Below are 12,239 nucleotides of genomic sequence, written 5' to 3'. Positions count from 1 at the left end.
TAACCACCCTGGGCCTCAGTTTCCCTCACTGTAAAAAGGGAGTTGTAAGAGGACTCAGCTGGAGTGTCGAGTGGGCACTCAGTGAACCGCTGCGTGTGAGGGGCTTGGCTGGTGGCCCCTGCGCAGCCAAAAGCTACCACTGTCCTGTTTCTGAAGTGCTTGCTGCCAGGCAACCTCCCCTGGGTCCCATCTGGGACCTCCTGGGGCGTGGAGGAGCTCCAGAGTGCCAGAGGCTCGCGCAGAGTGGAAGACAGAAAGCTAGAGGGCAGCAGGGCTGGGAAAACTGGCTCAGGCCACCCAAGGGTGCGGTTGGATCCTGCAGAGCCAAGAGACACCCCAGCCTCCTGTGCCCTCAAGAGGCACCCTAGCCTCCCATACTTTCCCAGGAGGGGCCCTGCACTCTTCTTTCAGTAAGCGGCCAGCTAGCCTTGCCATGCACAGGCTGCAGTACATGACCTGGCACTCAGGTGACCACACAGGTCTCTTAGCACCCCACCTTGCAAGGGCAGGGCTGGATACAGAGCCGGGTGACCTGCCCGTAGTCCCACATGTAGTATGCATATGGCTGAGCCGGGACTGGAACCAGGAGTGTCTGTCTGCACCAGAGCTGACCCCTGTGGGTCTATGGCCAGCTCCTTCCTGCTGGGGCCTGAGCCTGTGCTGTGTGTCCCTCCTCACAGAGGCCCTGATGAGGATGGGGAGGAGGAGGCCGCTCCAGGGCCACGGCAGGCGCACGACAGCCTTTACCGCGTCCACATGCCCAGCCTGTACAGCTGTGGCAGCAGCTATGGCAGTGAGACCAGCATCCCGGCTGCGGCCCACACCGTCAGCAATGCCCCGGTCACTGAGTACATGTGAGTTGAGGGGGGCCTAGTGGGGCCAGCAGACACATCAGCTGCAGCTGAGAGCCTGGATCCGGGCTGGGGCTAGCTCAAGGGAAGGGGTTGGAGAAGGGGCGGCCTCCGGGCTGGGCAGCCCTGGCCTTGAGTGCCTCCTGCCCCAGGTGAACATGGTCCAGGGGCCATGGGGAGGCCACATGGTCACATGGAGGTTCTGTGTCCAGGGCACAAGGACTCTGTGGCCAAGGACCTCAGGGCCCAGCTACCTGGTGGTCAGGTGGCTTGGAGGGAGTGAACTCTGGCTGGGCCCAGGTGGGCAGGGGTCTCTCTGTGGGCCCTCTCTGAACCCTTTGTTACTGTGCTGGGTTCGTCAGACCCCCAGTGAGAATGGATATGCCCATCCCTGTGGAAGTCAGGATCAAAGATGGGGGTGCCAGGCAGAGCTGGGTGAGCACAGCCGGCCCACCCATGGGCCCCCCGACCTGGAGCTGGGACCACGTGGCCGGCAGGCACTCACAGCCTCTCTCCCCTCATGCCTCAGGAGCCAGAACGCTAATTTCCAGAACCCCCGCTGTGAGAACACCCCACTCATTGGGCGCGAGTCCCCGCCGCCCTCAGTAAGTCTTGGGGCAGGAGGGTGGATGGGGGGCTGCTCAGCCTTGGGGGTCCGCGGTTCCACTGCATCGGTGGGCTGGTGTGGCACGTGCGGCTAGTGTAAGCTCTGGGGGCAGCTGTGAGCCACCACCACCGGGGTCCTAGCTGACCCTTCCCAGCTGGGACCTCTCTGCAAGGCGCCCGGCCTGAGTAGACAGGGCTGGGTGGGGCTGCCAGCTCCTCCCGGCCGGCCTTGGAGTACCCTGGGGCCAGAGTGGGCAGCCTCGGGGCCAGCCGTCCAGTGGGTCAGCTCTCAGGCCCTTTCTTGGGGAAGCAGAGTGGGTGGGCGGGCAGGTATGGCCCCACTGTGGCCCTCCCAGCTCATAGGCATGGCCCTGCACCAGGCCCTCCCTGGCCTCACCCACCATTCTTTGTGCCTTCTGGACCTGTGGGGTGCCACCGCTCCAGTTCCCGGGGCCCTGACTCCGCCTCCTTTTCTTTTTCTTCCTTGAGTCTTTTCCTGAGTGTCCACCCATGGCTGTTCCAGCCCAGGCCTGGTGTCCCCTCTGACTGCCTGAGTAAGACACAGGCAGGAGGGGACAGGGTGCTGAAGAGAAGGAGCTTGTGGCAAAGCTGGGGGACCGGGGAGGAGGCAGACAGGGCTTGGGAGGCTGAAGGCTGCCTTGCTCAGAAATCCACATCCCGGAGCCGCTGCCATGGTCCCCTGTAGCACAGAACTGGGCTTGGGGTGCCTGGGAGGGGCCAGCCCTGTGAGCCTCAGGCCATCCAGGTGCAGGCCCAGTCCTGCTCGGCTGCCCTCGTCCTTGTCATCACATGGCCCACAGCCCACTCCTGGCCCCACACCCTGGCGTTGAGGCCGCGCTCTCTCTCTCTCTCTCTCCTGCACCCCACCCACCCTGGGCCCTCCTAGCGCTATCTGGCTGCCCTGGACTCTGGCAGCCACGCGGGCTGGCAGTTTAAGCCCATGGACAGTGCCCGAACGCTGTGGTAGCTGTGCCCTCAGAGCGACAGGTACTGACCCACCGGGTCCCCCATCCCGCACGGCCACCCGCCTGCGCCTCCTGCCTCTGCCCTGCACTCACTGCCGCCCTCCCGTCGGCACTGGGCTGGGGCTCCATCTGTCCGGCTCCTGTTGGCAGGGCCAGCTCTGAGCGCCGCAGCCCAGCCAGAGACTTCTAATGCCGGCTCTGGGTCTGCCAGCCTCACAGTGGGGTTGGCAAGTCCCCTTCCAGGCTCCCCCTGCCCAGCTGCTTGGCCTCTGGGGACTCTGCCACCAGCTCCAAGTGGCCGCAGCCCCTTCTGTCACCTCCCAGTGAGGAATCCATGCACCCAGACCCCTGTATGTGCCTAGGGCCGTGGGTGTGTGGCCAGCAGGCCCTGCCCTGGAGGCACCAACTGCATATCGGGGGTGTGTACACGGACAGGCGTGTGCCGGCGAGCACGCGAGCTTCTCCCGCTGGCCCCACGGTGGTGTGGGTGCCTGCTTGGGCTCCTTCAGGGGTCTGGGCGTGTGCCCCGTCCCGTCCCACCCCACCCCCTGCCTTGTGCTGCATGTCCGTGGAATGACGAGGCTCTGGGCCGTGGCTCTTTCCTCCCACCCCCTCCATGGCGTCCCCACGGGCTGCTTGAAACCTCCTAGGTGTCCCAGGAGGGCTCTCGGGGACCCGGGAAGCTCTGTGCCTCTGAATCTGGGGACTGTGGGGATGGGCCTGGGGCCCTGGGGTTCTGGAGCCCACCTGGGATGGGAGCCGGCCTGCCAGGTCTCCTCACCACCGCCGGCTCCAGACCCGTGTCAGGCCTGTGGGTCCATTGCACTGTCTGGCCTCAGCACGTGCCTCGCGCGTGTGCGTTTCTCTGTGAGCACACACATGCACTGTCATGCACACATGAGACCTTCACACTCCTGGCTGGACGAGGGCGCCCACGATGTGCAGGCCCGCTGCAGAGCCAGGCACACGGCAGCACCCCCTGCAGCCGCCTCTGTTCCTAAGTCCAAGACCTCCAGGAGCCCACAGTTGGGTCCCCCACAGGAGTGGGGGGCGGCATTGCTCCAGTCTCCTGTGTGGCTTAGGGGGCTCTCCTTCCATGGCGTGAAGGGGCAGAGTGGCCCGGGGGATGTCCTCAGGCTGGGGCTTCTGTACTCCTGCATGCTATGGCCTGGCTGTAGGAGGACCCGGCCCTGGGCTGGGAGGAGGCCTTGGCCTGGCCCTGAAGGGTGGCTGGTTTGTGTCCTTCAGGTCCTGGGCACGTTGGGTGCAGGTAGGGCCATGGAGCTGTGGCTTCTGGGGGTGGCAGAGCTCTGCCTGGCCCGACGCCTGAATGCCGCTGATGTGGGCATGGCGGGGGCCGTGTGTACACCCCTCCTCAGAGCAGACATCCCCTGCCCTGAACCTGGCGAGTCTGGGGGCTGCCCCTCCCTCAGCCCCAGCCAGGCCCAGAGCACAGGGCCCCCCAACCTGCGGCCCCTCCTGAGCCCCTCCCTGTAGGCTCTGTCAGGGCACCCTGTGCTGTCCCATTCTGCCCCCAGGGCTTCTGGCTCAGCCAAGTGAGGACCACGCGGAAGACGCCCCTGACTGCGTGTGCCATGCAGGGGCCCTGCTGACGCCTCCCCCTTGTCTCCCTCCAGTACACCTCCAGCATGAGAGCCAAATACCTCGCCACGAGCCAGCCTCGCCCCGACTCCAGCGGCAGCCACTAGACGGCGCCCGGCAACCACCCACCCCACGTGCCAACTGCCCCTCCCTGTGCCAGCACTGCCGCTTCCACCTGGGCCACCCGCCGGACCCTCGCACACTGCACCAGGCCTACCCCGGACGCATCTGCAGGCCGCTTGCCCTCCTCTCCCCTCCCCGCAGGGGCACAGTGGAGACACAGGGGCTCTGGGCCCGTACCACCAACTCGGGTCACACCTGAACGCTGCCGCCAGCCGATGCCCCAACCCTGCACGCCACCCACTATCCTGGCACGCTCCCTCTGCAGATGGCCGCCGCACCCACAAGTCCTGGCCACACCCAACCTGTGCTGTCGCCGGCCCTTCCTTCCACAGCTCTCCTTCCTCCTGCCTGGCACTTCTGTGGACCCCTTCTTAGTTCACAGGCACGGCTGGGGCCGCTCTATGTTGGCACCTGCTGGCCACTGAGGGATGGGCACGTGCCACCTGCTCATCTCTGCCCTGCGGTCCCCTCATGGTCCCTCCGCGTGCCTGTCTCTCTGCAGTGCCCTCCTTGCCCATGCAGCCCACCCACCCACAGGCTCACCCTCCTGCCAGCTGCCAGAGGCCCCCTCCAGCAGGGCCTCTCTCCATCACCTCAGCTTCACTCTCTCCCTCAGCACCCGCCCTGCCGGAGGCCCCAGCCCTCCATGGACAGCAGGGGCCACGTGGAGCCCGGGCTGCTTACCCGCCACCCAGTGCTGGCTGCCTTCTTGGTGCCAAACCCCCTTCCCCCACCCAGAGACTGGGCAGCTGTGTCTGGTTCATTCTTTGCACTAACCACACTTGTCATCTCTAGGGCAGGCTGGGGCTGCGGGCTGAGGGGGACCACTGGCACCCCCTTCCCTCCCTTCTTGGTTCCATTTCCATCCGTGACAGGTACAGCATCCCAGGAGCCCGGCCTGAGGGGCTGGACCCGAGCCGTCTGTGAACGTCCCTCAGCCCCTGCCGTCCCTTCTTGGGACTAACCACTAACCTCACCCCCCAGCCTCCACGGGTGCCCCTGGCTGGCCCAGAGCCAGCAACGTGAGCCCAAGTCCGGGCTGGAGCTGAGGCCGGAGCAGCTGGCTGGGAGTCAAGGCTGCAGTAGCGTTTCTTCATGGGGTGCTCCAGGGGGTGCCAAAGACCGACAGGCAGCCCAAGGGCCTGGACACCCCTCCCCAGGCAGGTGCTGCCCCAGGAGGACTGTCCTCGGGAATGAACCTCCCGCAGGCTTTGGACTGAGGTCCCTGTGGCCTCGGTCTCCCTCCCGGTGAAGTGGGAGCGAGGCTTCCCTACGGTGCTTTTGGCTTTAGTGTACGATGTTTGCTGTGCTTCCCGCCATGGAGGGCAGAGCCACGCCACATCAGGATCGGATGTGCTGCCCCTTCCGGCCCCAGCCCTGGCCCAACCAGCCCAGCCCTCGAGGCTTGATGCCTGTGCCAAGGCCAGGGGCAGCCAGAGGGCAGCTGGATGGCCACGTGCGGGGGTCAAGGCCGGGCCCCGCAGGGGGACGGGCCGCCAGCCCCAGCAGTTTACAGACACGTGGCTCTTCCTCCCAGAGCAGCCGGCAGCTACCTGGACCGGAAATGTCCTCATCCCCTCCCTGGGGCCAGGCTCTGCCCTGCCCTTCCTCTGTGAACCCCTCCTTTCTTTGTGCTGGTATTTGGGACCAAAAATGGGGATGTGGGAGGGCAGAGTGGGGAGGGGAGTCCATGGGCCTGGGACCCCAAGCCAGGGCGTCTGAGCTCCCCAGACGTGACCAAACCTCAGTGGAGGGGCCTCTGCTTCAGGCCTGGCGTGGCTGACATCCTGAGCCCCCTCAGAGGCCCTACCACAGCCAACCTGCCCAGTCTTTCGCCTGGACTTGACCCGTCAGGGGAGCTCTCCAGGCCTAGGGCCGGGAGGGAGGCCCTGGCACTCTCTGGCCTGGGTGCCTGCCAAGCGCCCTGCGACCGCTCAGAAGCACAAATGCTGTCCATGGCCGCGAGGCTGCCTGCCAGGTGAATGGACATAGCTCGAGAGGCGGCGAGGCCGGGGCTTCCAGCCTCGTGCTGTCTCGGGACTCCTGACCATGGTGTGCGTGTGTGCCCGTCTGTGAATTTCTACTCACCGAGGTTGAAGAAAGGAAACGGGGAAAATCAAAAGGGGTTCAAACCCCACCTCAGTAGGTGGAGGGGAGCGCCTGTCGTTGGTTGTACTTTTGTTCTGAGTTTTCGGTGCCCTGTTCCTAACTACTCCATCCCATGACCTCGCCACACCTACTGGGGGCATCTGGCTGGTGCCTGCTGCCATGGCTGGCCCCCACTCTCACCCTGCACAGGAGGGCTCGCAGCTCCCAGGCCCACAGCTTCATTGGAAGGACAGGGTGGCCCTGGGGACAAGAGGGAGGAGCCCAGGGGCTTACCTCACCGAGGGGGCTCCTCAGCAGGCATCCACTACCCCAGGGGCCCTCCACATGTCATGGCAAGCTTGGTAGTGAACGGGCCTGGTTGGGAGCAGCCCCTGGCCCATTGCCCACCCACCCATCTCACTATGCAATTTGAGTTCCAAGCACCATTTGCTCCTGCCCTGGGGCCAGCTCTGCCCAGCCCTGGGAGGGGTGGTGAGGCAGCGCCCTGGACCCCAGAACCTCAGACGGGGGCAGGCGGGGGACCAGGGCCTCTCCTGTGGGATCTTTGTTTTGTGTTTAACCATAATGGTTGTGTACTGAACCACTTCATATTTGTTATATATAATATATATATATAATCTCCTTAAGACTCAGCCTCCCGGTTTACTCCCCACCTCCCCCCGCCTCCCCGCCCAGGCATCTGACTTCCCCCACCCCAGTGTGATTTAACATCCAGGAACTGAGGCCTGAACCATTTTGCATTTCCCCCTCCTCCAGCCTCCGTAGGGCCATGGCTGTATGTACTGTCGCTGTGTTTTTTTGTTTTTTTTAGAACTGGGTTTGGGGGCTGATTTTTATTTCTTTGGGGGCTTTATTTTTCTTGGCAAATACTAAAAATCTCGTCAATGTAATTTCTGTGGTTTCTATTCAGCTTGGGTTTCATGTTTTAAAATAAACAAATTTTAAAAAACAAGCCTCTCTTCCTGAGCTGCTTTGGCTCCCGGCTGGGCACTCCACGGTAGGGAGTCCGCGGCTCCAGGCACGGGCAGTGGGGGTACAGGGGAACTCTGAGGGCAGGGCCGACCAGGTCAGTTCAGAGGTGTGGGCTGGGCGGGGCCTATTGGGGTTGTGGGCGGGGCGCCGGGAACGGGTGGGCGGGGCCCCTTGGGGTTGTGGGCGGGTTTCCAGGGGTGGGCGGGGCCTCGGAGTGACTTGGCGGGGCGTCGGGGACAGGCTCTCCAGGGATGGGGTGGGCGGGGCCTCTCGGGGTTGTGGGCTGGGCGCCAGGGAAAGCTTTCCAGGGATGGGGTGGGCAGGGCTTCCGGAGTGAGTGGGCGAGGGCCTTGCAAAATAGGTGGGCGAGGCCGGGCGCGGTGGCTCACGCCTGTAATCCCAGCACTTTGGGAGGCCGAGGAGGGTAAATTACGAGGTCAGGAGATCGAGACCATCCTGGTTAACATGGTGAAACCCTGTCTCTACTAAAAATACAAAAATTTAGCCCGGCGTGGTGGCGGGCACCTGTAGTCCCAGCTACTTGGGAGGCTGAGGCAGGAGAATGGCGTGAACCCGGGAGGCAGAGCTTGCAGTGAGCTGAGATCACACCACTGCACTCTAACCTGGGCGACAGAGTGAGACTCTGTCTCAAAAAAAAAAAAAATTATGGGTGGGCGAAGGCGCTGGGAAGGAGATCTCAGGGATGGAGTAGGAGGAGCCGCTCGGAGCAAGTAGACAGGGCCACGTTCGCCGGGTGAGCAGTGTCTCGCAGGCTCAGGGTGCTTGCTGACCGGGCATCAGTGCAAAGCAGCCATGGATCCGAGGGTCTGGAGCTGGGAGTGCTGATCCCATCCATGTGGTGAAAGCCTCACTTTGCTGTCCAGACACACACTGCCAGGGGCCTGCCGGGACCGGGATCGCTGTGCAGAGGCCCCACTGGCCCTCAGGAGAGGTGAGGGGGCCTGGCCGGGAGCAGGGATGATGGAGGGGTCGAGTGGCCAGGTTGGAGCAATGATGGGTTCGGGGCCGAGCTCTTCCTGAGCCCCCAGTGCCACCACTCCCCGTCCTTCCAGAAGCAGCACCGTGGCGGATTCCTGTGCTCCCTGGGCTGGGGGTCCTCTGGCGCCCTTCCTGGAGGCCCGCACAGGGCCCACATGTTTCAAGGACCCTCCTCACCCCACGCTTCTGCTAAGAAGCAGGTTTGGGAAGGCACATAACCCTGTGATAACACACCTACTTCACAGGGAGCTGTTAGGACCCCTGGAGTTGGGGGAGGCCCCTGTTGACCAGCAGAGCATTTGTCTCCCATGCCTGGGTGTACAGGCTAGGAACACAGGTGGCAAGGGAGAAAGACCCTTGCCAGAGGATGCTGGGGCTCTCTCTGGCTCCCAGCTCTCAGGGCACCTGTGTTTGTGGGCTGGTGCGGGGCAGGGTCCGCTGGGCAGGGGCAGCACACACCAGCAGTTTCGCACAGTGTGCTTGGATTTGACCGTGGCTGCTCCAGGGTGGGCCCCAGGACAGGCCGGCTGTGAAGGAAGGCCGCTGAGCTCCCCAGAGTGGAGACGCCAGAGTTTCAAGGCTTCTGGGAGTCATGTGATAAGGGACATCTGAGGCTAGGAGCCCAAAAGGCGAGAACTCCAGGCTTGGAGCAAGAACCGGCAGCCACAAGGGGAAGACCCTGAGCATGTCCCCCCCACCTCAGATCTCAGTCCCCGTCTCTCTATCAGGAAAGGCAGAAAACAACAGCCATGTTCCTAACAGGACACGGGTGGGAGGGTTTGGCGGGGGGTGGTGCATACCGCTCATCCACTCACCCGGCCGGTGTTTCTAAGTCCAACCACTGTTCTGGGCACTGGAGTGCACCCAACGAACCAAAGGACAAAGGGCTCCGCCCTCAAAGAGCTGATGCTCCGGTGGGAGAAAAACAACAAAATTAACCAGCAGATGATGGAACACATGAGAAATTGCTGCAGGAAAACGATCGTGGTGGAGGGATCAGGAGGGCAGGGACAGGGGTGTTGGCCAGGTGCAATTTCCAACAGGCAGGAAAAGCCTCCCTGGAAAACTGGCAGCCAAGAGAGACTGCTGGAGGCCAGGAAGCGCATGAGGGCCCCACTGCTGCCATCACAAAGCACAGCAAGCTCCGTGGACTTAAGACAACACATGATCCTACTGTTCTGTGGGCCGGAAGTCTATGTGCTAGAGCCAAGGCGTTGGCATGGCTGGTTCCTTCTGGAGGCTCTGGGGTGAGAGAGTCCAGGGGAGAGTTCATTTCCTTGCCCTTTCCAGCTTCTAGAGGCACCCACATTCCTTGGCTGGTGGCCCCTTCCTCCACCTTCAAAGCCAGCAGCAGAGAGCACCATGAGATCTCTGGCTCTGACCCCAACCCCCCTGCCTGTGATTACACTGGGCCCACATGGGTAACTTCCAATCATCTTTCCATCTCAAGATCCACAATTAACTCGTGTTTCCAAAGTCGCTTTGCTTTGCCATGCTAAGTCTGGGGGTGAGGACGTGGACAACTTTGGGAGCCATTATCCTGCCTACCATGGGAAGTCAGGTTTAGTTTTGAGGCTATCTGAGGAAAGCAGGTTCCAGAAGAGAGAACAGCCAGTGCGAGTGCCCAGAGGCAGATGCATGCCTGGTGTGTTCAAGCCAGGAGGCGAGGCTGGCCGGAGTGGAGGGAGCTAGGAAGAGACTGGGTGGCTAGAGGTGGGAGAGACTTTGACATTGAACCAGAGGGTGGTGGGAGCCATGGAGGGTCTATGATTAGCGTGTCATGACCTAACATTCTTTTTTCTTTTTTTTTCTGAGATGGAGTCTCACTGTGATGCCCAGGCTGGCATACAATGGTGCGATCTCACTGCAACCTTCGCCTCCCAGTTCAAGCAATTCTCCTGCCTCAGCCTCCTGAGAAGCTGGGATTATAGGCACCTGCCACCACACCTAATTTTTGTATTTTCAGTAGAAATGGGCTTTCACCATATTGGTCAGGCTGGTCTCAAACTCCTGACCTCAAGTGATCCGCCCACCTTGGTCTCCCAAAGCGCTGGGATTACAGGCGTAAGCCACTGCACCCGGGCCCTAACATTCATTTTAATAGGATTGCCCTGGCTGCTGAATTGGGAAGGGGACAGAGCAAAAGTGGAAGACCAATTAGCAGACTGCTGCAGGGAGGGCAGGTGAGAGCTGATGGTGGCCGGGCTGGGTGCAGGGAGTGAGAAGAGACTGAGTTCCGGAGGGTAACACCAGCAGCACTTCCTGGCAGGCTGGGCATGGGTGTGGGGCTTGGATCGAGCAACTGGCTGGGGGCGGGGGGTAGGGTATTGTCACAAATCGAGATGGGGAGAGCATATGATTGGGTCGGGGGAGGTCAGGGGTCCAGTCTGGGGAATGTTGAGCCTATTAGCCATCAAGGGGTGTGGGAGGGTGGTGGGATGTACAGTCTCTGGGGTTTGAGGGGAGCACTGGACTGGAGATGCTTTGGCATGGATACAGTGTTTAAAGCCACCAGCCTGGGTGAGATCGCCAAGCGGGTGTGTATCAAAGAGGAGACAGAGGACCAAAGACTGGGTCTGGGTCCCCCTCCCACCCGGTGTTCAGAGTCTGGGAAAAGAGGGAGCTGCAAAGGAGAGGGGAAGGGGTGAGCTGAGAGGAAGCCCAGGAGAGTGGGTGTCCTGGAGGCCACATGAAGACAGCATGTCATGGAGGGATGGAGGACCACGCCAAACGCTGCTGACGATCAAACTCAGCGAGGACTGGGATGTGGCCTGCACATCTGGTGACCATGAGTTACCTGGGGCACAAGACACATCTGGTGAAGCCTCCCAGCTGGTCCAGGACAGCATGGGAGAGGAGAAATGGGCACAATGGCAAGTCTTTTTTTTTTTTCCTGGCTCTGTTGCCCAGGCAGGAGTGCAGTGGCCTGATCTTAGCTCATTACAACCTCCATCTCCTGAGTTCAAGCGATTCACCTGCCTCAGCCTCCCAAGTAGCTGGGATTACAGGCGCCCACCATCACGCCTGGCTAATTTTCGTGTTTTTAGTAGAGCTGGGGCCTCCCCATGTTGGCCAGGCTGGTCTCAAACTCCTGACCTCAAGTGATCTGCCCACCTCGGTCTCCCAGAGTGCTGGAATTACAGGCGTGAGCCACCGCACCAGCACTCTCCCAGCACTTTGAGAGGCCAGCATGCGCCTGTAATCCCAGCACTTTGGGAGGGTCATACGAGCCCAGGAGTTCGAAACCAGCCTGGACAACATAGCAAGACCTCATCTTTATAAAATAGGCCAGGCGCGGTGGCTCACGCCTGTAATTCCAGCACTTTGGGGGCTGAGGCGGGCGGATCACAAGGTCAGGAGATCGAGACCATCTTGGCTAACACAGTGAAACCCTGTCTCTACTAAAAATACAAAAAAAAAAAAAAAAAAAAAAAAAAAAATTAGCCAGGGCGTGGTGGCAGGCAACTGTAGTACCAGCTACTAGGGAGGCTAAGGCAGGAGAATGGCGTGAACCCGGGAGGCAGAGCTTCCAATGAGCTGAAATTGCGCCACTGCACTCCAGCCTGCGGGACAGAGCGAGACTCCATCTCAAAAAAGAAAGATAAAATAGGCCGGGCGCGGTGGCTCAAGCCTGTAATCCCAGCACTTTGGGAGGCCGAGACGGGCGGATCACGAGGTCAGGAGATCGAGACCATCCTGGCTAACACGGTGAAACCCCGTCTCTACTAAAAAATACAAAAAACTAGCCGGGCGAGGTGGCGGGCGCCTGTAGTCCCAGCTACTCGGGAGGCTGAGGCAGGAGAATGGTGTAAACCCGGGAGGCGGAGCTTGCAGTGAGCTGAGATCCGGCTACTGCACTCCAGCCTGGGCCACAGAGCGAGACTCTGTCTCAAAAAAAAAAAAAAAAGAAAAGAAAAGAAAGATAAAATAATAAAAATTAGCCAGGCATAGTGATGTGCACCTGTAGCAGCAGCTACTCGGGAGCCTGAGG

General features: G+C 61.3%; 1 protein-coding gene across 1 annotated transcript in view; it reads left to right on the top strand.

Moving 5' to 3' along the window:
* The window catches only part of TTYH3 (tweety family member 3), a 35,476-nt gene extending 28,247 nt beyond the window's left edge, over positions 1–7,229 (top strand). Inside the window, 3 exon segments of the mRNA XM_010366666.2 lie at positions 681–854; positions 1,381–1,456; positions 4,081–7,229. Of these exon segments, the coding sequence (XP_010364968.1) occupies positions 681–854; positions 1,381–1,456; positions 4,081–4,152 (322 nt within the window). The 3' untranslated portion in view covers positions 4,153–7,229.
* The last annotated feature ends 5,010 nt before the right edge of the window (positions 7,230–12,239 follow it).

The sequence above is a fragment of the Rhinopithecus roxellana genome, chromosome 6 (assembly GCF_007565055.1).
Source record: "Rhinopithecus roxellana isolate Shanxi Qingling chromosome 6, ASM756505v1, whole genome shotgun sequence".
Lineage (NCBI taxonomy): Eukaryota > Metazoa > Chordata > Mammalia > Primates > Cercopithecidae > Rhinopithecus > Rhinopithecus roxellana.
This window is presented reverse-complemented; position numbering and strand designations above follow the sequence as displayed.